This window comes from Ambystoma mexicanum, chromosome 9 (assembly GCF_040938575.1).
Source record: "Ambystoma mexicanum isolate Mex_15411 chromosome 9, UKY_AmexF1_1, whole genome shotgun sequence".
In the NCBI taxonomy this organism is placed as follows: Eukaryota; Metazoa; Chordata; class Amphibia; order Caudata; family Ambystomatidae; genus Ambystoma; species Ambystoma mexicanum.
In genome coordinates this window covers 382,429,433-382,453,648 of record NC_090931.1, presented here as the reverse complement: position 1 = coordinate 382,453,648, position 24,216 = coordinate 382,429,433, and the positions used below count along the sequence as shown (strand labels likewise).

The window sequence follows — 24,216 nt, the reverse complement described above, 5'->3', positions numbered from 1 at the left end:
TTTTCAGAGGTAGTAAATGTGATGCACTTAGACGGGGTGGGGGTGCGACACACTCGAATGGATTCCTGGGATAGGAGGTGTCATGCACTTGGAAGGATTTCTGGGGTGGGAGATGTGATGCACTTGAATTTTCAGGGGGGAGGTGTGACGCACTGGCATTGATTTTTGGGATGGGGGAGTGGTGCACTGGGGTCGATTTCCAGGAGGTGTGGGGGGTGGCACACTTGGATGGATTCATAGAGTGGGAGATGTGGTGCACTTGGGTAGATTTCTGGGGTGGGAGATGTGGAGCACTTGGATGGATTTCCAGGACTTTGAACAACAATCCATACTAACAAACCCACTCCTCTGCATACACCTCTTAAACTCTGGACTTAACTCAACCAGACCTCTACAGCACCGCAGTCCGCACAGTCTTCAAAGCACCACAACAAAACAAACCACACATAATCTCGCACAACAGCACATGGTGGCCAACTTTCGAAATTCACATTTAGGCTCCGTGAACAGTGTTTCCGAACTGAAGCTGCCAACAACACATCACAGCTCTCTTGCTCTTTTCCCACTCAACCCTACTAACCATCCACCCTTCCTCCTTGCATTACAGATCTGCATGCGAGCCTGGAGACCACACAAGTGGCATTGTTGTGCAGTAAAAAAACGTTTACATTAACATTAACATATGAGTGTGTATGGTGTACTGGGAATAGTATGTATAATCTCTCATATCAGAATGCAACTCCCTTCACAAATCTACCAAACCCAATGTATCTCGGAGGGTAAGTATGTAAGTCTGAGCTACCTCTCTCACCTCCCTCATTAGGCGCTGATCTGTCCAACTTCTCTCCCCATACATCATTGAAGTCAATGTTAAGCAATCAGAATTTCTTACCAGACATTCAGGACATATATACTTCCTAAGAGAAAAGGAGTGGTTTTTAATGTAACCTCAGTCAGAACATAGTGTCCCCATGAACGCTGCACCACTGTTCCCACCGAATATCTCAATTTCTTCTGGTCTTTTAGGCACAGTACCTTTAGGGAGCAGCCCTTGTGAAACGTCCACAGGGTTCTCCTTCTCTGCTCCCTTTTAAATGTCGGTTATGTGGACACTGCTCCTCCTTGAGTAGTTCTCAAATAAATTAAAACTAAATGAGCCCTTCCCTTGGAGACCCTGCTCTCGTGTTCTGTGATGCATGTAGTGTCGCCACCCACAGAAGATTGGATCTAGGATGTTGTCATTGCTTGTTTCATATTTAATGCACTTGATCGCCTCATAAATATCTGACACAAAGGAACAAGGTTTGTCCTATCTGTCCTGCAGCCCAGATTCTCTCCCTTTACTCCTTTTGGGTATTTGGGAAGTTCGCTGTTTGCTCTGAAATTAAGACATGAGGAAAGTCTCATCAGTGTTTAGTTGTAGTGTTCAGTGTGGGGCCAAGAGCTTTGGCAGGAGCTCAGCATTTATGCTGACATCTTCAGTGCCGACAGTTCAGGACTCCCCTCTTTCTTTGGTTGTAAGAGGGAAGGTTCTATGTCCTTTACTGAATGTTTTTTTATGATGGGTAGAGTATGAAATGCAAATCCTGTGGTAAGTTAGACAAAATGAGCCTGGGGTGAAGGATACACCTTGTGAGTGGCTGAGCATTTTATACTTACCTTTTTAGTTTTGGCTACTAGGTGGCACTGAAAGCCCTTCCTATAAAGCCGAAACTATTGTCATTAAAATAAGAGCTTTAACATAAGAGCTTGAAATAGGGGCTTTGGATGCAGGTTTGTAATGCTTTTCAATGCAGGTTGACATATGAGGATGGATATTATGTACTTTGTGTCCCACCCTTTAAATGCCCATCACCAAGTGAAATCTATAGGGAGTTCCTACCATTCACACCCATCTCCTCCCACAACACACCTCTTTTTGCACTCTTTGGCAGATTTTCTACTATGTGGTGAATTTGTCAGCCATTCTTCCGTCCAAAATGGCGGCTGCAATGTTTTGTTGTTATTAACAAGTTATTTAACTTGATTGATGCTTTAAAATATATTTACTGCAGCTTTCAAGTTATGTTACACATCGTACTGTATTTTTTATTTAAAATAAACAAGGGACTGTACTATTATGTTTTGGTTTAAAATTGTTCTGAAGATGCCCATTTACTGATTTGTGGGGGTTGCTCTACTGCTTTCATATGTAAGCAGCAGCTATATGACGGTCCAGTTTGTTAGTGATGTCACTATTATGTGATTGGCTTTCAAGTATGTACCTTTTTCCCACAAGGCAGCCATTTTCTTTCACCAAATCCGAACAGGGCTCTAGGGCTGTAGTGAGTAAGTGAACCCGATCTTTGATGTAAGTGGAATCCTTTTCAAACTAATTCATAGCCAGCAGCAGCCGGCTCTGAGTTTGCTTTGCTAACGTTAGTAAAATGACTTCACAGCCAGCATGGCATCGTGTTTCTCGATGCTGCCGCCAGCTCTGAGTTTGCTTTGCTAACGTTAGTAAAACTAATTCATAGAAGTGATGAAGCGGAAATCTCCTAGCTCCAAATGCTGCACCTCTCCCTATAAAAATGTGAAACAAAAAAACTAAGATTTCAAAGAAAAGACACCCAATACCATCACTCCCAAACACATATATTTACAATTGCGTTGGAAGTAACACAGTTGCTTATTGCTTTACTTTCCTTCTTTAAGCTGAAGTCTATAGGCAACATAACTTTCAACTGTTTACATTGTTTCGGGTAAACTTGGGGTCCCCTCCCCATGTACAAAGTGTCGTTTTATTTAGCCTGTCTGCCAAAGAACCATGGCTCATAAGATGCATTGACATCAGTGTGTTAGTTGACAATTCACCCTTTCATGTGCTCTTATAAATAGTCCCTATAACAACTGTGGCCTATTAAACTATTAATGAGAGCTCACACAACAGAATTACTTCACTGTGTTCCGAACATTAGCAGCTAACAGCAATGAGACACAGTGAGGGAAACTGATTTGCCCAGGATCGCACAATTTGGTCACATAGTGAACCGGGATTTGAGCCCAGGTTTCCTGCTTCACCAGTTTTTCCCTCTCAGTCTGGAAAGCTTTCTGCAGAGTCACCATTCATGAGCTGAACGAAAAGCCTGTTCACCAAAGCAGGCTAAGAAAACACCAAGCGATGTGCTAATTCATCCTGACAAAATATAACACATCTTAGTTGGCACATGAGGTCATATACACATGTGCCATTTTCACATCATTTGCACTGGGGCATAATCATAAGACAGATACATATTGATCAACATAGGGCCAAATCCTAATGCAAATACATATTGATCAGCAGATCTTTCATCACTGGACCCATGCGTTTTTGCCCTGTGGCAAAACCTGTGCAGAACAGCGCGGCATTGGCACAAGGTTTCTGTGATTTGAGCTCTGATAGGCAAAAGATGCATGCTTTCCTCTACAAGTATCAACGAGCACAACCCAGGATGCATTTCAACATCAGGCAATTTACCACATTAAGCATGTGTGTTGGTGCCCATGGTTGGCAAAGGAAAGGTAGGGGCACCTGTGTAAATACCTACTTAAGAAGTTGACCCTCTTGATGAAATATCCTTTACTTGCACATCCAAATAGGTAATAAATGAATACAATGGTTAGACAATGAGCCTGCTCGTGCAAAGAGTCTCTCAGGTTATATGGCGATGATTTCAAAGGCCAGTGTACAGCTGTAATCCCTTGTAAGGATGCCCAGGTGATTTGAAGATACAGAATTGGGAAAGGCACAGCAGGAGAGCCCAGCATGGGAGTCCATTAGCTTCTGAAAAACAATCAATGTCACCACATGCACAGGTAGACTGCCTGGGATTACCATCCACGGCGTGGCTACATCGCCACCCGTATCATCGTTCTGGCCAAGTTCCTGCTTCATGTGTCCCAGACATGTGTTATAGACCCTCATGCAGTCAGATGGAGCAGAAGCAGAGGAGTCCATTGAAGCACTGCATTGACTGCCATGCCTGGTGCTCCCATCGGCAGCCGTTCTGTGAGTCTCTATCAAATGAACAAAGGGAGTCCTGACCACCCCGCTTGCCATCATAGGTATACGGTTCATCCAGAGCCTTTCAAGCTGAATCTTGGAAGAGCAGATATGCTTGTGAGGCAAGTACAACAGTCAAGCACCGGCAGAGAGCAGACCATCAAGCTCTGCAGGACAAAGGTCAAGTCTAGTTGTCTCTGCTTCCATTTTTCCCTGATCACATAACTCATGACCCTCTTTACTTTTAATGAAAGGGTGTCTTCAGTTGTTAAGACTTTGAGCCACAATGCTATGGGATTGCATGAGCGTCTGTAAAGAAATGTGCGTGTGTGCATGCTTGTAAGATGGTGTGTGTTAAAAGGTCATTTGCTTTTGTGGTAGGAAATATCCCGGAGGCAGAATGAGTGACAGTATTGAAAACGACAGCAGTTTCTGCAGAGTGCTGTACATAGATACCTTAACTCCCCCAAACCCATCCCAAGCCAATAAATCATTGGCAATGCCAACAATTTGGACTTTAGAGTAGGTATGGGCACTGCCGTAGTGATACTAAATGCCCATCAATGGTAGCAGCTGAAAAATCGTGCAAGTGCCTGGGCATATAATAACAGTGCCTGGCGACAGAAAGAGTAACCTCCGCCGAATCAACCATAAAGGAGACGTCGAGAGATATAACGGAGCTGAAAGCTAAGGTGCTGGACTTAGAACGGAAGGTGCTCACACTCGAGGCCAGGGCTGAGGAGGCCGAGGGCCGAGCCAGACGCGCCAACATCAGAATACTGGGGGTACCGGAGGGAAGTGAGGGCCCGAACCCGACGGCCTATATAGAATCCCTGATACAACAGGAGGTGGGCGCTGGAAAGCTGACGCAAGGATTTTTGATTGAAAGGGCGCACAGATCACTACAGAAGAGACCCCCGCCGGGCTCACACCCTCGCCCTATAATTGCTAAAGTTCTCAACTTCCAGGATAGAGAGATCATCCTCCGGCAATCCAGAGAGGAGGGCCCCATTGAATGCGGGAGCTCGAAGATCACGATCTACCCCGATTACACCCCGAAAGTCCAACAGGAGAGGAACTCATTTGTGCCGATTAAAGCCCGACTCAGGCAACTGAACCTGAAGTACATGTTGCTATACCCCTCCAGACTGAAAGTGATCCACAAGGGCAGGGCGATCTTCTTTGAATCCCCGGCAGCCGCAAACATGTGGCTAGAAGACAACAATCTAGCTGCAGATAAAGACCCTCAAGCCACTGAAAATTGAAGAACCCCCCGCGCCTGAGACATCGAAGATGCCGTGAATCATAAACCCAACTCGGACGTAAGGCAAATGACCTAAGAGAAGGTAAAATCACCCAACAGTTAGCAATGATGATGCGGCCCTCGCTCGGCCCACACCAGGCACAAGGCCCCACCCCCCACGAACAGTACAGGACAGGCCAGTTGCCTGACCGACCTCCCTCGTGCCCGACACCCGGATGGGTCCTGACGGTACGAGAGCGCCTGAGCACCAGCAAGACCTTGTCGTTGCTGGGCGCACCAGTTACAGTTTTGTTAAATGTTTTTGTTCACACCACAGTCCTCAGAATATCAGCGGAGCGGAAACATGGGACCGGAGGCCCTTGGGGGCGGCGGAAGAGAAAACACCAGAACCCAGAGGGAAAGCCGCACCACCTGGAGACAGGGGCGACAGGGAAGATGAAACCAAGACACAAGCCCAATGGCACTCCAACTTAAGGTGATGACGTGGAATGTGAGGGGCATGGGCACGTACCTGAGAAGGAACCGGATCCACTCCTACCTGCGTAGGAAAAAGGTGTCAATAGCGATGCTTCAGGAAACCCACCTCACGGAAGAAACCACGGCCAAATTATCCGATAGATGGGGAGGTATAGGGAAAGGAGCGCCATACTCCAAATTCGCCAGAGGAGTGTTTACGTGGGTGAGCCCGACTGTGCCCTTCCACCTACTGGGCTATGAAGCCGATAAAGAGGACAGATACCTAATATTATGGGGTACCATTGAATCCACGCCAATCTGCCTGGTGAACTCATACTTTCCGCAACACGGAATACCCTCACACCTCGCAACGCTCAGTGCCAAAATGATTCCTCGGAGAGAGAGTGCTTTCATATGGGGTGGCGACTTCAACTCCATCAGGAACGGTGCTGTGGACAGATCAGACCCCCCCGTCTCTCAAATAGCCCTGCATCCAACGCGCTAAACACTGCAATAGAACAGTTCGACCTGGTGGACATCTGGAGGGAACAACACCGCACCGAGAGGTGCTACTCCTATTATTCTGCCCCGCACAAGGTCCACACAAGAATAGACTATCTGTTCATAGATCGTGAGCTGGCTCAACAAGTGGACGACACACTCTACCTAGGCAGAACCATATCCGATCACTCACCGCTGATCATGCAATGGGCCCCTAGAGGACCCATACCGCCTATCCCGCTATGGAGAATGCCACCCGCAGCACTCACAGACCGCGCATTTAGGGAGGAACTTGGCACCAAACTTGAGGAATACCTAGACATTAACACAGGCTCAGTGTCAAGCTGGAGCACACTATGGGAGGCCATGAAGGTTGTAACAAGGGGTGAAGTTATATCAGGTGTCGGTGGTATCCGTAAGCACCTGAGACTGGAACTGGAGGAACTGGAGAACAAGATCACCCACCTGCAATCCGAAATCAGTATCATGCCGGACGCCGAAATAGAACTGAAGGGCACCCGGGAGGAGTGACTTTTGGCCTGGAACAGACTGTCCAAATTTGACTACACGACCTACATAGCCAGAGCTCACAAAGAAGCGGATAAGCCTGGTAGAATGTTGGCCTGGCTATGTAAGCGCGAGTTCCCAAGACACCTCCCAACTGAAATAACCGATGAAAGGGGGATAACTCACCGGACGCAGCGAGACATTAACTCAGCTTTTGCGGCCTTCTACTCCAGATTGTACGCCCACATCACCAAAATACCAGTGGACGACATAAAGGCCACACTGGCCGAGATTGAGCTCCCTAGACTGACGGAGGCCCAAAGAGAGTTACTGGACGCGGAAATCACTACAGAGGATGTGACGGATGTGATTAAATCGCTGACCACCTGCAAAACCCCCGGGAGCGATGGGCTCCCGCCTGAATTTTACAAAGCATACGAAGCGACCCTTGCTCCGACACTCCACAAGGTGTATATGGAGGCATACGAAAACGAAAACTTACCCAACTCCATGAAAGAGACAATTATCATCCCTATACTCAAACCCAACAAACCCGCCAACAACTGTGAATCATGCCGCCCAATTGCCATGCTAAACTATGACTGCAAGATCCTGACCACAATCCTGGCTAAGAGGCTGGCGAGGGTGATTGGAACCCTGATTCATGAGGACCAGAACGGTTTTGTGCCAGGACGCAACACCACCGCGAACCTGAGGAGGCTCCAACACATCATGGCAGAGACCTATGATCGGGACGAGGACCTAGCAGTACTCTCCTTGGATGCCATAAAAGCCTTCGATTCCATCTACTGGGAGTGGCTGATCGAAGTGCTAAAAGAATTCGGCTTTGGCGAGAGCTTTGTAAAGTGGGTCGAGGTATTGTATAACACACCGACAGCGAGAGTGAAGACTGGTAAGACGTTGTCCGAAGCCTGGCCGATACAGCGGGGCACGCGGCAAGGATGCCCGCTATCCCCAATGTTATACATACTGGGCCTGGAGCCAGCGGCTGCCTATTTCAGGACACAACACTTCGACGCGGGCATTGGACTGGGCAGTGATCACGCCATAATATCCATGTATGCGGACAACGTCCTCCTGTACCTGAATAACCCCCAGCTCAATGCACAAGTCGCGTTGGACATCCTCGACAACTATGCCCGATACTCTGGAATAACATTTAGCAAACTAAAGTCGTGTGCGTTCCCACTGGCCAGACTCAGGGGTCTGGATAAGCCCGACCTCCCAGATGTCGGGATACAATGGCAACAAAGCAGTTTAAATACCTGGGCATCGAGGTGTGTCATACCCCAGCGCTCACGCACGAACACAACACGGAAAAAGCAGTAAGAGCCCTCCGCAAATCTATGAACTTCTGGTCGAAGTTACCATTGGCAGTAATGGGTAGAGCGGCAATAGTCAAGATGATAGTTCTCCCCCGTTTCTTATACCACTTCACGAATGTATGCTTCTACATCAGACCTCCCTTCTTCAAAAAACTAGACTCTCTAATCAAGGACTTCATATGGGGGTCGTCCAGACACAAGATCTCCCTGCCCACACTCACGCTCCCCTACAAAGAAGGTGGGATACAACTACCCGATCTGCAAAGGTACTACCTAGCCGCGCAGCTCAGCCACACAACGAAATGGCTCTCTGACGACCTGTCCGCAGAAGTAGGGCTCCTGCGACATCCGACTCCCAAGCTGTTCCCTAAAGAAATGCTTTGGAACCTGACGAAACAAACTTCTGGAGTCCCCATGATTGTTACCCTGGGCAGGCAGGTATGGGCCAGAATTGGCTTCCTTCGACAACTGAAACACCCTTACAATGCCAATACTCCCATCCTGGCGGATGTGTGCAAAACTCAGGCAGACTTAGCGACAGCTAGGAAATGGGAGAGAGCCGGAATCTATACATGGGGAGATCTGTTTGAAGACGGCACGTTCAGAGAACTCGAATCGCTACAAGCCAATGAAGGCATCCCGAACACCCAGTTCCTGTGGTACCACCGCCTCAAGCGGACAGCAAAGGCACAGTGGCCTGTTTGGCCAGAAGAACCCCCACCGGACCCCCTCCTCCAGGAGATGTACGACTTAGCAGACGGTTGGAAACCGGTCTCCCGCTTGTACACCAAACTAAATGACAGACCCAACCCGAAAAGCGTGTCCCTGAGACAAAAATGGGAATCCGAATTAGGGACCACGCTAACTGACAGTGAATGGGAGCGAATACTACTATACCCCAAAGAGGTGTTGAGGAACATTAGATTTAAACAAGTTCAATTGAACGTGCTATACAGGACATACATGACCCCACTAAGAGTTGCTACCTTCAACAAACATGCACCGCCGAACTGCCCCTGGTGCGGAAATGACAAAGCGGACATGATCCATATGTTTTGGACCTGCACCAAAACAGCGAATTTCTGGTCCATGGTGGAACGTACCTGCACTGAAGCGGGACTCACGAGATATGAGTGGAACCCAAAGGAATGCCTACTGGGAGCCCATCCCAGACTTAGCAAATAAAAACACCTGGTCAAACTAATGGACCTAGCCTGCATCCTTGCAAAAAGGTCCATAGCAATGGCATGGAAATCCCCAAGGGGCCCATGGCACGGACGTTGGCTTAAGGACCTGGAAAAGTGGACGGAGGCAGAGACCAGGGCCTGGCAGGATGGAATCCGCTCAAACGATGATGACTCCAACGACACCCTAGACTCATGGAAGGCCCTGGTGCGCGACATCCAATTTGCCTCCGACCACAAACCCCCCTGAGCTTTCACCCCTAGTAGAGACCTGCTTGTGACCTACCCCCAAGAATGGTCAACCTGATAACCAAGCCCCCGTGACCTTGGGTGTGCCGCACACCAGCCCCTCTCCCCCGCCACAATTACGAACAATATATTGAACTACGAAGACTGTGGTAGTTAATTAGTTAATTTGACTTAGTTTGTTTGTTGTGTTACCGTTTGATGGTTGCGTTGTATTTATATAAATGCCAATAAAATACTTTAAAAAAAAAATAACAGTGCGTGGCAAATGCTTAATACATACACACAAGCCAAAACTGCTGGCTTTACCAATGCTTGTTTATCTATGCTGCAACTAAAAATGCAACCTTCTTTTCAACTCCTGACTCCCCAAGTGGTTCCCGGAGAGAAGCGCCATTTTATATTCCAAACAGTGAGCAATCTTATACCCAGGATGCTGACCAGTCCCTTACCGGTGATATTGAAGGGCCTCTCGTAGGAGTGCTTCACCTTCTCCTTCAACACTTGGAAGGTGGTCTCCATATAATCCGCTGCCCGGATGGCAGTCCTGCTGCCTGCCACGGGCTGCTTGAAGAAAGCCATGACGTCTGCTGGCGAGAGCATTTCCTGGTTTAGTTTATTCTTTAAGCTAAAAAGAATACAAACAATGTTCATTTAGGATTCATCAACTTGCATTTGTTTTAACAGGTTAGTAAATGCTATACATGGGTAATTGAAAGTGTGCCCTGCCACCCTTATTCTCAGAGATGGCTTAAATGCTGCAGGGCTATGGATAGCCCTTGTACCCCAGTGGCATGACTGATGCGTCAGCTATTGTATCCTGACATCATCATTGGGCTGCCCAGATCAGTATATTTGTTTCAGTGATACAAACATTTGTTTGTGTTAAATAATTTTGTTAAGCATTAGTAACATATAATGACAATATAAAACATCAGCAGTTAATAACACTATAAAGGTAACAATATAATATAATGAAGGAGCTATTAAAGAAATGAGCAATATAGTTCATTTAGGATCAAAACAGTGTATCAGGGTTGAAAAAGTAATACAAATATGTGAGGTATTTAAATATTAATTAAGAGGAGAATCCGAACTCTTAAACCATTTTACATGTAGACTAATTAATGACATGTCAAAAAAGGTATGTTATACAGAAATAGAGAAAACATGAATTAACAGGACATGACACATAAGGACGGGGGACACAATGACAAATTAAACTAGTATATCACACAGATTCTGGTGAAGAGGCAGCTAAATAAATAATAAAAGTGTTAAATTTTTTATAATATTTTTTAACATCACTCAAGGAGTTTGTGCAACCTTTTCCAATCCTATGTACATAACAGACATAGTTCCATCAAGCAGAATATAATAACTCTTCCAGACATGTCAAGGTTGGGCATATAAAGTGGAAGCCATTATTGATTGAACAGTTTAGATTGTCATGAATCACAGAGTGTGCCCCTTTTGGGCTTCTTGGTCCCTGTCACAGCGGGCTTACACTCATTAATACTCCCAACATGGCCGCCCAGTGTACTCCCTTCTCGCTCCATGCGCTGGACGTAGCCTTTTCTACTAATAGACCAGGCATTCCGCGGCTCCGCGCGTCTCAATGCTATTGCGAAGTAGCGACCAGACGTGTGCTCCGTAGCTCGCGTTCTTCTCCTTTTTCTAATCCCGCTGTTCCCTTCCTAGTCCTCCCCCTTCTACTTACCTCCTGGATTCCTGGCTAGCGTGCTTCCACTGCCTCCTAGATTCCTGGATTCGGCGTCCCGGAAACTGAACGCATTCTGGATTTGGAAGAGAATCGGGCAGCCTTCTTCAAGACCCGGTCCATCCGCAAGAAGGCATCGACCAAGGACACCAGTAAAGAATGGACTCAGGAGAGAAGGGGGGAAGTCCATGACAGTTTGAGACGCCACCCGACCGAACTTGATATTGATATGGAGGCTGCCGTGCAGGACCTGATGCGTAGTATGCAGGAATGATCAACTGAGGTACAGAAGTTTAAGGCGGAGAACACCGCTCTCAAACAGTTGGTCCTATCCCGGGATTCTTCTACAAAAGAAAGTGTCTTACTGGGCGGCATCGTGGACAAATACGACGGCTCAGCAAAGACCCTTCGTGCATTCCTGGATTCGTGCTTGGTCCACTTTACCTTCAATCCCTATTACTTTTCGACCCCCAGGGCCAAGGTGGGTTTTATAATCTCTCACCTTTCCGGGAATGCCTTAACTTGGGCTACTCCCCTCGTTAACTCTAGTGATACCCTCTTGGACGACTATGATGAGTTTATACAGGCCCTTAAAAACATGTTTGACCGCCCTGAGCAGGTTTACAGTGCCCAGGAACGCCTGTTAGACTTTCAGCAAGGTTCCCAGGATATGCTCACGTATGTGACCCGATTTAAACAGTTGGCTAAGGAAGCTGACTGGTCCGCTGAGGCGAGCTTTCCCCTGTTCAGGAGAGGATTGAACGAAGAGATTAAGGATGAGCTGGCCAGAGTGGCACGACCAAGTTCGTTCCAGGCACTAATGTATCTTGCCATGCAAATTGACTTCCGTTTCCAGGAAAGGAAGACAGAAAAGAAAAAAAACAGGGGAATTTCTCCAAAGGCATCATTTGAGAGTACCGTCAGAACGGACACCAACCCAAGCCCAGTCACGGAACCAGAGCCCATGCAGATTGGGGCCTTTCGTGGACCCATATCCTCACGAGAGAGAATGAGAAGAATTCGTACAGGCTTGTGCATGTATTGTGCCTCGGATAAACATTTGGTTAGGGAATGCCCTCTAGCACCTCCTCAGCGTTCGGGAAACGCCAGCTCCCGATCCTAGATGGAGCAGAGCTTCGGGAGAGAGATGTTTGCTCCACATCAATTCCATCCTTGAACTCTCCTGGACAAAACAATCTGGTGATATTACAGGCCTTTCTATCACCCTCCAAGAATAAGACCTATTCCATTTTGGCCCTGGTAGACTGCGGAGCTATGGGGATATTCATCTATCAAGAATGGGTTACTTACCGGGGGCGTGGCTAACCGCGGGATGGAGTAGACGTGCATCTGCTCGGCTCCCGCGGCCGCACTAACATCCTGATATAAAAAAGCCTGTTTTCAGGGGTAATAAGAGCTGGAAATACTCCGATACGATAGCGAACACCCTTGGGCATTCCTGGAGCGAAGATCGAAGAGAACCGCGGTCGGATTCCCCAGAGACGACCGTGTGAAGTTCTCTAGCGACAGCAGCCGGCCCGCTTTCAAAATGGCCGCGGGCACACGCAGCTGAACCTCCTGTGCACACCCAGCGAGGCCGCGCTGAGACGGTGGCCGAACCGCAACGGACTGATCGATCACAGCGGGAGAAAGGTGCGGACCCGGGGAGGCCCCGACCGGAGACACGCTCCCTGCAGGACAGCACAGACAAGAAGGTAGCGGGGGAGCCTGCCAAAGAGTGGACCCTAAGCCTCCTGCACCGGCTCCCGCCCCATCGGGGGACTGGCCGGAGCACAATCACTGGCCGGGAAGTCAAGAAGGCCTGCAGGGGGAGAGCAGACCGGTGAGCCCTGCCCTCCGAGCGGGGCGGCCCTGTGAGGCGACCCCAGTATCATACGCGTGGACCCGTGGGCTGGTGTGAGAGTGAAGAGCACGCCTTGCCCCGGGAGGCACGCTACTTCCGTCGTCCCTGGAGGGTGGACATATCCCCGGAGCACAGCAGCTACGAAGGGTGCGATCTGCCGTCAAGGTAAAAGAGACAAGGGGCACACCTGGCAGCATGGTGCTCAGGCGAGGCCGACCACATCGGCCCACATAGCGTACACGGTGGACCGGGTGCTATGGGGAAGGACAGGCCGTGGAAGCTTCATGCCCAAAGCAAAATGGATCAATACACCATTCCTCCTCCCCAACCCACTGAACTCTCAGTCGACATGGAGACGGACCAAGGAATATCGCTCAAAGACATCATGGCCGCCATTACCGACTCCCGCATGTCCATGGAGCAGAAAATGGACGGAATTAGCATGGATGTCTCCCTCCTCAGGCACGACCTCCAAAAACTAACGGCACGCACCGGGGAAGCCGAGCCGCGCATTTCTAATACGGAGGACAGAATGAACACCGTGCGACAACAACTCCATAACACAATGTCCAAACTGAAGGTGCTGGAAGACAGAATTGAAGAAGTAGAGGGCAGGTCCAGGCGCAATAATGTACGCATCCTGGGCATACCCGAAAAGGCAGAGGGCCCCTGCATGGAACTCTTTCTAGAACAATGGCTCTCTGACCTATACGAGCCCGATGCCTTTTCCAAGTTCTTTTCCATAGAAAGGGCACATAGGGTGCCCACAGGCAGGCCACCGCCTGGAGCCCCTCCAAGAACTGTGATAGCACAATTCTTAAATTACAGAGACCGCAACGCCCTGCTGCAACACGCGCACCCCAAAGGAGGGGTCACGTTCAATGGCTCCAAAATCGCCTTTTTTCCGGATTACACGAGGGAAGTGCAAAGGGCAAGGCAATCCTTTGACACCCTGAAACGACAGCTACACACGATGGGCGTGAAATACGGCCTGCTCTTCCCTGCACAACTCAAGATTTACCATAAAGGCACAACAGTCCATTTTAGTGGCCCTAAGGAGGCATGGCGCTGGGCCGAGCAAAACATAGAAGGAGACTGGTCCGCCCCCGCGAAAATAGGGGTAGAAACGGAAGACCTCTGCCAGACCAGCGGCGAGCACCCCGCCGTCCACCACCGCAGGACCCACCGGAAGACCTAGGGGGGTGATAACCCCCTCAACAATCCTGTGTCCATACGGAGATACGCAAGCCAGACCATAGATCTTCTCACAGTACACGCACACACACAATGATAGGCAGCACACATCCACCTGTAGCGGCCGCGGTACGCACTAGGCACTACGATAGGAAAAGAGCCCCCCCCTGAGAGCGCAACAAATCCCAGGTGTAGTTTACGCGTGGATTGCCCTTGGGGATGGCCCCCTTTAGAGGAGTACTACCTCCCCCCCCCGGGCTCTCCCTAGAGGGGGACCACTTTTGTTTGATATTAGGTTCGGTGCATGTTAGGTGTCCAGTTGACACCACAGAGTTTTTGTTTGGGCGACCGCTGCTTCTAGTTGGGAGGAGTATGGGGTGGGGGGTTTTGGGTTTGTTAAGCACAGCTACATCAGGGACCTATCAAGCTAATGGAGGAACATGGCCAGGAAGGTCGCCAGCACACCACTGGCATGTTTCCAACAGGTGCATAACGCTGCCGGTGACAAGCAAGGCAGCCACCGACACACACTCACATGGCAGAGTATCGTAATAAGGTCGACACTCTCAGAACACTGAGGCTCATGTCCTGAAACGTCAATGGCCTAGGCAATGCAATTAAGCGCCGCTTGGTGCGTCAATTTTTGAACAGACGGGGTGCTGACATAGTGTTCCTGTCCGAGACACATCTTGCAGGCACAGAATGCACCCTATTTAAGCGTACAAATTATAAGCTGATATTTCACTCAGGCTTTACGATGGGCTCGAGAGGCGTTATGATCTTGATACACAAAAACCTGCCCCTCCACCTCTACACAGTGACCCATGATACAGGAGGCAGATACATATATGTGACGGGCGATCTATGGGGGCAGTCCATTGCACTGATAGCCATCTATGCACCATCGACCCTTCTAGAATCACTGCTCACTGACATTACCCCGTTAATTGCTAATGACACCTCTAACTGCTTGATACTTGGCGGTGACTTCAATGAAGTCATGAATGCCACCCTGGATAGATCCCATATACGGTATAGAAACACCAAAGTCCCCACTAGGCTTGCTACGTTCGCCAACGCACTCGGCCTGTGCGATGTGTGGAGGGAACTGCACCCAGATGCTAAAGCGTACTCTTTCCACTCAGGGGCCCATGCCTCGCTCTCTAGACTGGACTATTTCTTCACTCCCGCAACTGACCTACACAGGGCACAGGTAATAAACATACTACCTAGAGGCATCTCTGATCACTCTCCGCTAGAAATGCTACTTATAACGTCCCGGAGGGTCCCACCGCCATGTTGGCGCCTGAACAGTTACTATCTGGGGGACCCAGAGCTGATAGATAAACTACAGGAGACCACCACCTCATACTTTGAGTTAAACACACAGACCGCAACGAACCCTGAAATGCTATGGGAAGCCTATAAAACAGTGCTGAGGGGCGAACTAATATCCTGGACGGTGGCCAAAAAGAGGCTGCACATGAGTAAGATCCTTGAAGCAGAGCTCCAAGTCAAACAGGCAGAGGAGAGGCACGTAGATGAAAATACGCCGGCCTCTAACCGGATGTTGCTACTTGCACAAAAAGACTGCAAAGCATAGCGATGGACAATGCGCGCCAAGCGCACACTGCAATGAGAGCAAGGGTCTACGAAACCGGTGACAAGGCGGGTAAGATGCTGGCATGGCTGGAAAGGAAGGAGCAGGGACGTAGCCATGTCCGGAAACTTGAAGCGGATCGTCCGAACGCAAGGGTGACGGATCAGGAAATAGCCCAGGCCTTTGCGGAATACTACGCAGAGCTATACAGTGAATCCACAACCCTGATGGACGCCACGATTATGGATCGAATTGAAACCCCAACCCTGAATGAGGCGCAAAGGCAACGACTGGAGCGGGAGATCATGGAGGATGAGATCCTAGCCGCCATTTCTGGGCTCCAGACCGGTAAGACTCCTGGTCCAAACGGCTTCCCGGAAGAGCTATGGCGAAGGGTGGGCACTAACGTGATAGCCCCCCAGCTGCTGCAAATGTACCTCCATGCTCGTGAGAAGGGCATACTCCCCCCAGATCTCCGAGAAGCAACAATCGTAGTGCTCCCTAAGCTGGACAAGCCCCCAGACAGATGTAGCTCGTACAGGCCCATCTCACTCATCAACTCTGAAACTAAAATACTGGCGAAGCTTTTAGCGGACCGTTTACAAGAGGTAATTTCCTCCCTGATCCACCCGGACCAGTGCGGTTTCATGCCACAGAGATCAACTCGCATGAACCTCTGCAGACTATTCGCGGCTTTGGAAAGAGACGGCAGCACACAGGGACCACTGGCCCTGTTGGCAATTGACTTTGAAAAAGCCTTCGATTCGGTGAGATGGGAGGCTGTCTGGCCCATCATGCGCCGCATGGGCTTTGGAGAGAACTTCATGAGTTGGGTGAAGCTACTAAACGAATCCCCGGTTGCCAGGACCAGGGTCAACGGTTGGCGATTAGAACTCTTCGGTCTGAGAAGGGGTACAAGGCAGGGCTGCCCACTATCCGCCATGATCTTTGCTATTGCGATCGAACCCCTGGCGATCCTGTTACGAAACGACCCAACATGGGAGGGTTTCCGATGGTCCGATACCTGGGAAGACAGAATATCCCTTTACGCAGATGGCCTACTCATCTACCTGAAGGACCCAAGTACCTCCTGCCCCAGAGTCGTGCAGCTGCTCGGCCAATATGAGGCATTCTGTGGACTGCGCGTGAACTGGTCCAAGTCCATCCTTTTTCCTATAGGGAACACTCCATCGTCGTGTCTGGCGACCGGCCCCTACCAAATCGAGAAGGAACGATTCAAATACCTGGGGATACACATTACAATGCACCTTACTGAATATACTGCCCTGAACCTGTCCCCCTTGATGGCAAAATTTGCAGACGACACTCGCCACTGGATCTCCTTGCCGCTGACACTGATGGGTAGGGCAGCATTTTTTAAAATGATCGCCCTCCCGAAATTTCTATACATCCTGCAAAATGCGCCATTACATATTGACCACCGGGAATTCCACAAAATCGAATGCACCCTCCAAAAACTGCTCTGGAAAGGTGGCCACCCGAGAATTGCTCTTGCGACCCTTCAGAGGTCTGTTTGGGAGGGGAGGATCGGGCTGCCCAGGATGCAATCATACTACTGGGCCAGTCAAATGGAGGTAATAAATGACATGCTTCACGGTGACAGGAGTCTCCCGCATATCAGGGGCTACCATTACAACACTACAATCAAGCCAATAGAGCTCCTCTACAGAGACTTGGACCGCCCTTCGAAATCTGACATGGCATCCCACGTAACGAGAATTTGGAAGGAAGCGCTTCGATTCTTGGGCTGGGGCGGGAAAACAACACTGGCCCAGCCATTGTGGAACAATTGCAACCTCCCCGAAGTACGGAAACTGCCGAAATGGCCCGAATGGACCCAGCGTGGAATCTCCACTGTTGGAGATGTGGTACAGGAAGACAACCTGGCAACATTTGAAATGATGCAAGAAAGGTTCTCCCTGCCGGACATGGAAAGGTTCCACCACATGCAGCTAAATCATGCCTGGACAGCCCACCGACGGACCATACAAGATCTGCCCGAAAGCTCCCCGCTTGAACGAAACATAGTTCTGGATCGGGTGGAGCGGAAGGTCACCTCCACCATGTACACTGTAATAACCTCCTTTGCAACATCAGAGCTATCCGACCTGAAAACAAAATGGGAACGAGATGTGGGGCCCCTCCTTCCGGAAGACTGGACGGAGGCCCTGATGTACCCGCGTGAAACCACCATCTCTTCGAGACTCCGACTCGTCCAGCTGAAGATCCTGCACCGCACCTACTACCTGAGAGTAGCACTCTTCCGATGGGGCAGGGCCGTGGACACAAAGTGCCTCCGCTGCAAGCGAGAGGAAGGTACCTTTTTTCATATTCTGTGGGAGTGTAGCAGTATTCAGTTGCTCTGGCAGAAATGCTGCGTTAAACTGTCTAACGTTCTGGGAAAGACGATACAGAGGTGCCCGAAACAATTGCTTCTGGGGGTCTCCGGGGAAACTGACTTATCTCGATATGAGAAACTGCTGTGGTCAACCGCGCACGCAGTCCTTAGGCGGAACATTGCACAACTGTGGGGTTCGGAGCGCACACCCAGTTATGACCAGTGGGTCACGGACATGGACATATGTGCGGTAATGGAGCACCGGGTGTACAAAGCAAGAGGGTGCCCCCATAAAGCAGGGAAAATTTGGAGAAGATGGGAGGAGGACAGCTGAAGGCCGAGGCCGACCCTGCATCCACTGTGACTGTGTGAGACCCATTGAAAGGGAAATACTAACTCTGTTAAGACCGCCCTGTGCCATGAAATCATCCTATGTAAAAATTGATGGTCTGTTGGACCAAGGTCCCTGAAGCTGAGTTTGTAACGGTTAATGCTGTTTCTTTTGATTACATTGCTCTCTCCCCCCCACCCCCCTGCCTTGACATCTCCCCCTCCCCCTTCTCTCTCCCCCCTTCCCCCCGGTTCCTCCCCCCCTTCGCCCTCCCTCCCCTCCTATGCCCCCTCCCTGAAATGTTGAGAGATGTTTGTAATGATGTTTAACCTTGAAAATCAATAAAATCTTTGATCAAAAAAAAAGAATGGGTTACTAAACATCGAATTCCGTACTAGCCACGAAGCACCATGCAACCTGTGGAAGCTATTGACGGAAGACCCCTCGCATCAGGGCCCATAAGCCTGCAGATCAAAGAGATCCAGCTTTCAATAAATCACCATCAGGAGCTGATTAGGTTTGACATCATTAAGTCAGCTCATTACCCCATGGTTTTGGATATGCCTTGGCTACAGAAACACAATCCATATATCAACTGGACAGCGGGTTCTCTATTCCTAGGCTCAGAGTTTTGGATGTCCCACTGCCTATCCCTGGAACCTCCGTTAACAAACCCAAAGGAACCAACAAGGGAACAACAGACATCACTCATGGTGTCTAATGTCATACACGTTCCTGAGGCCTATCAAGGATATGCTGATGTGTTTTCAACTGCCATAGTCCAGGCCTTACCCCCACACAGACCTGAAGACTGCGCAATAGATACAGAACCCTCCGCAGTGATTCCCTTCGCAGGATGTTCATCCTTTCTGAACCTGAGAAAAAGGCCCTAAGAGAATACCTCGATACCAACCTTGAAAGTGGCACCATAAGACCTTCAAAATCTCCTGCTGGTGCTTCCCTATTCTTTGTTCCCAAGAAGGATACCAAGGACCTCAGACCCTGCCTCGATTATCGCGGCCTAAATCAATGCACCCTCAAGAACCGGTACCCGTTACCCTTGATTTCGGACATCCTGGAAGCCGTGGGCCCATAAGCCTGCAGATCAAAGAGATCCAGCTTTCAATAAATCACCATCAGGAGCTGATTAGGTTTGACATCATTAAGTCAGCTCATTACCCCCTGGTTTTGGATATGCCTTGGCTACAGAAACACAATCCATATATCAACTGGACAGCGGGTTCTCTATTCCTAGGCTCAGAGTTTTGGATGTCCCACTGCCTATCCCTGGAACCTCCGTTAACAAACCCAAAGGAACCAACAAGGGAACAACAGACATCACTCATGGTGTCTAATGTCATACACTTTCCTGAGGCCTATCAAGGATATGCTGATGTGTTTTCAACTGCCATAGTCCAGGCCTTACCCCCACACAGACCTGAAGACTGCGCAATAGATACAGAACCCTCCGCAGTGATTCCCTTCGGCAGGATGTTCATCCTTTCTGAACATGAGAAAAAGGCCCTAAGAGAATACCTGGATACCAACCTTGAAAGTGGCACCATAAGACCTTCAAAATCTCCTGCTGGTGCTTCCCTATTCTTTGTTCCCAAGAAGGATACCAAGGACCTCAGACCCTGCCTCGATTATCGCGGCCTAAATCAATGCACCCTCAAGAACCGGTACCCGTTACCCTTGATTTCGGACATCCTGGAAGCCGTGAGAGGCGTGGTAATATTCACCAAGTTGGATCTCAGGGGCGCCTATCATTTGATTCGTGTCCGGGAAGGGGACGAATGGAAAACCGCCTTCAGAACACCCTTTGGCCATTATGAATATCTAGTCATGCCCTTTGGACTAGCTAATGCCCCGGCAATTTTCCAACGCTTTATGGACAGGGTGTTTTCTGACATGTTGTTTCTCTTCGTCATTGTATATCTGGATGACATATTGATCTTCTCCAAGGACCCTATACAACATGAAGAGCACGTGAAGGCAGTCTTGCAGAGACTTAGAGAACACAAACTCCTAGCCAAACCCAAAAAATGTTTGTTCCATGTAACCTCCGTTCATTACCTAGGATTTATCCTTAGCCCAGAAGGAATCAGTATGGATTCTTCAAAGGTAAAGGCCATACTGACCTGGCCTGCTCCTGCTTCCGTGAAACAAGTTCAATCATTCCTGGGCCTTGCCAATTTCTACCGCAAGTTCATATCTAACTTCTCCGAGATAATACAACCGATTGTTGCTCTCCTGAAGAAAGACACTCCCTTCCTCTGGTCTACACCACAATAAACGGCGTTCCAGCGTCTGAAGACAGAGTTTACACAAGATCCTATCTTGGCCCAACCCAATACTATTCGACCCTTCCTAGTAGAAACAGACGCCTCTAATTACACCATAGGTGCGTTCCTGAAGCAAGAATTAGGAGATAAACTGGAACACCCAATTGCTTATCTTTCGCACATCTTTGCTGAAACCCTACTATCCATCCTCCCGGAAACCCTGCAAACCTCCTCCTATACTGGTCAACAACCAATTGGAATATGAGGTGTCCCGGATTTGTGATTCCAGGTATAGAAGGGGCCAGCTTCAATATCTGGTTGAATGGAAAGGATATCCCCCTAGTGAAAGAACCTGGGAGCCTATGTCAAACATCAAGGCCCCTCGACTGCTCAGAAGATTTCATCTCATTCACCCGGGCAAACCTGGAGGGAAAGGTCTTCAGAGGAGGTATGTTGTCATGAATCACAGAGTGCACCCCTTTTGGGCTTCTTGGTCCCTGTCACAGCGGGCTTACACTCATTAATACTCCCAACATGTCCGTCCACCGTACTCCCTTCTCTCTCCATGCGCTGGACGTAGCCTTTTCTACTAATAGACCATGCCTTCCGCGGCTCTGCACGTCTCAATGCTATTGCGAAGTAGCGACCAGACATGATGTGCTCCGTAGCTTGCTGTTCTTCTCCTTTTTCTAATCCCGCTATCCCTTCCTAGTCCTCCCCCTTCTACTTACCTCATGGATTCCTGGCTAGCGTGCTTCCACTGCATTCTGGATTCGGCGTCCCGGAAACTGAATGCATTCTGGATACGGAAGAGAATCGGGCAGCCTTCTTCAAGACCCGGTCCATCCTCAAGAAGGCATCGACCAAGGACACCAGTAAAGAACGGACTCAGGTGAGAAGGGGGGAACTCCTTGACATAGATGAGGAAATTACCACAATGTTATAACATTCATAAAATCCAATGATAAGGTTATCTAGATAAAGATGAGTGGTCAAATGAAATATTTATTGTCATTTCAGCCGAATTTTTTCCCAAAATGCAAGTACAAATTTACATTGAAAAATACAATGCTTAAAGTCGGCGTTGGGATCTTTGAAGGACCAACAAATAAGGGGCAAATCTCATAATATGTTTTGGGATAAAATATGCTCTGTTCAATAAAAAGAAAAGGCTGCATAAGATTGGCGGATATAGAAACTTCGAAAATGTATTATCGAAGCTCCTCCCAAGTTACATAGGAGTAATTGAAGGCAAGATCTTGCTCCCAACCATTAGTATTAGGGAATTCCATTGGAGATAGACTAATATTGGGTATAAAGATTGTATATGTTTCAACAGCTTTAGTTGACTTCTTGACTAGAAAATGCTTTACTTTCTTAGAAGAAGTTATTTGTGAAAGTTTAGGCAATGATAGACATAATGTTAGCAATCTCTTTATACATATCATAATCAGAATTGTTGAATTTAAACATATACGCTAATATATGAAAGGGTATTAAGGAATTGATATAAACCAAATGGTGAATGCATGAAATCCCTTTCTTATACCATCTGTAAGTCAGCCTAGTACTCACTTTCATTGGCAAATCTCTATTCAACCGTAAATCAATGTCATCGTGATCCAACAGTTCAGGAGCAGAGCTAATTAGATCTTTCCATGCAATTTTAAGAAAGCGATCGGTAGGGAATAGTTTGGAGCAAGGCCAAGAAGACATGCGTAGGAAGTCCAGAATCTAATAAAGGGCAATAAGATCGAGTTCTCCTTTCCTCCAGGTGGGAGAGGAATCTGCTAAATCTTTAGAATGTAAACGAATAGTTAATTGCTGCAGCAACACATTTTGACCAGATAATGATAAAGACTCGGATCTACAGACACAAGTTCCTTGTATGTCTAATCGAATCACCTGCCTTCTGCTTGGTACTTACCTCTGGCGTGTAGTTTTGTAAGCTGTGTCCACCAGGTGTTTGGCTTCTTCGGCACATCTGAGAACAAATGAAGTATCCAGTTCTTCCACTCCATCTGCACAGGGAAAATTCAGATAAAAGCAGCAGAGAGAGGGCATTAACAGAAGGATCTTGTAATCACACACTAGTCCCTGATGCTTCCAATCCATCTATAGAGGGAAACCAGATCAAAGCAGCAGAGAGAAGGCAATAACAGAAAGATGCTGCAATCGCACACCAGTCTCTAATGCTTCCAATCCATCTATACAGGGAAACCCAATAAAAGCAGCAGCGAGAGGGTATTAACAGAACGATCTTGCAATCACACAATAGTCCCCAATGCTTCCAATCCATCTATAGAGGGAAACCAGATAAAAGCAGCAGAGAGAGGGCAGTAACAGAAAGGTGCTGCAATCGCACACTATTCTCTAATGCTTCCAATCCATCTATAGAGGGAAACCAGATAAAAGCAGCAGAGAGAGGGCAGTAACAGAAAGGGGCTGCAATCGCACACTAGTCTCTAATGCTTCCAATCCATCTATAGAGGGAAACCAGATAAAAGCAGCAGAGAGAGGGCATTAACAGAAAGATGCTACAATCGCACACTAGTCCATGATGCTTCCAGTCCATCTATAGAGGGAAATCAGATAACAACATCACATAGCAAGTGCTTCCAATCCATCTATATAGGGAATTCAGATAAAAGCAGCAGAGAGAGGGCATTAACAGAACGATCTTGCAATCACACACTAGTCCCCAATGCTTCCAATCCATCTATAGAGGGAAACCAGATAAAAGCAGCAGAGAGAGGGCAGTAACAGAAAGGTGCTGCAATCGCACACTAGTCCCTGATGCTTCCAATCCATCTATTGAGGGAATTTAGATACAAGCAGCAGATAGAGGGCAATAACAGAAAGGTGCTGCAATCACATCTAAATTCAGCTTACTATTATAACTTACAGCCCTGCTACCCTTGGGTTAGGTGCGCACTACAAATAATAAATACAAATACTGGGAAAGCAAAAGCAGCAACACAACAATAAAAGAATCAACGAAAGAAAGACTGCAACTGTGGCAGAAACCAACAAGGAAGAAGGACATAAGGGAAAAAAAGAAAGAAAGAAAGAAAGAAAGAAAGAAAGAAAGAAAGAAAGAAAGAAAGAAAGAAAGAAAGAAAGAAAGAAAGAAAGAAAGAGAAATAAAATAAGCAATTCAAATTTAAAATATAGCCTTTGGGCAATATAACAGAATGCAACACACAGGGATAACAATGAAGGAAATATTTGATGACAGCAAGGTTGAAATACAAGAAAATATATGAACCAGAGGAAAAACCATGTACAACAATAATATGTGAAGATGAAAAATTCCAGAAACGAAGATGAAATCA

The 24,216-nt window shown here is 48.2% G+C and overlaps 1 protein-coding gene across 1 annotated transcript in view; it reads right to left on the bottom strand.

Moving 5' to 3' along the window:
• LOC138488096 (myeloperoxidase-like) overlaps positions 1-24,216 on the bottom strand; it is a 156,931-nt gene that overhangs the window by 120,092 nt on the left and 12,623 nt on the right. Inside the window, exons 3-4 of the mRNA XM_069614852.1 lie at positions 22,809-22,902; positions 9,981-10,156 (exon numbers count right to left, since the gene is read on the bottom strand). Of these exons, the coding sequence (XP_069470953.1) occupies positions 9,981-10,156; positions 22,809-22,902 (270 nt within the window). The remainder of the gene's footprint in view (positions 1-9,980; positions 10,157-22,808; positions 22,903-24,216) is intronic.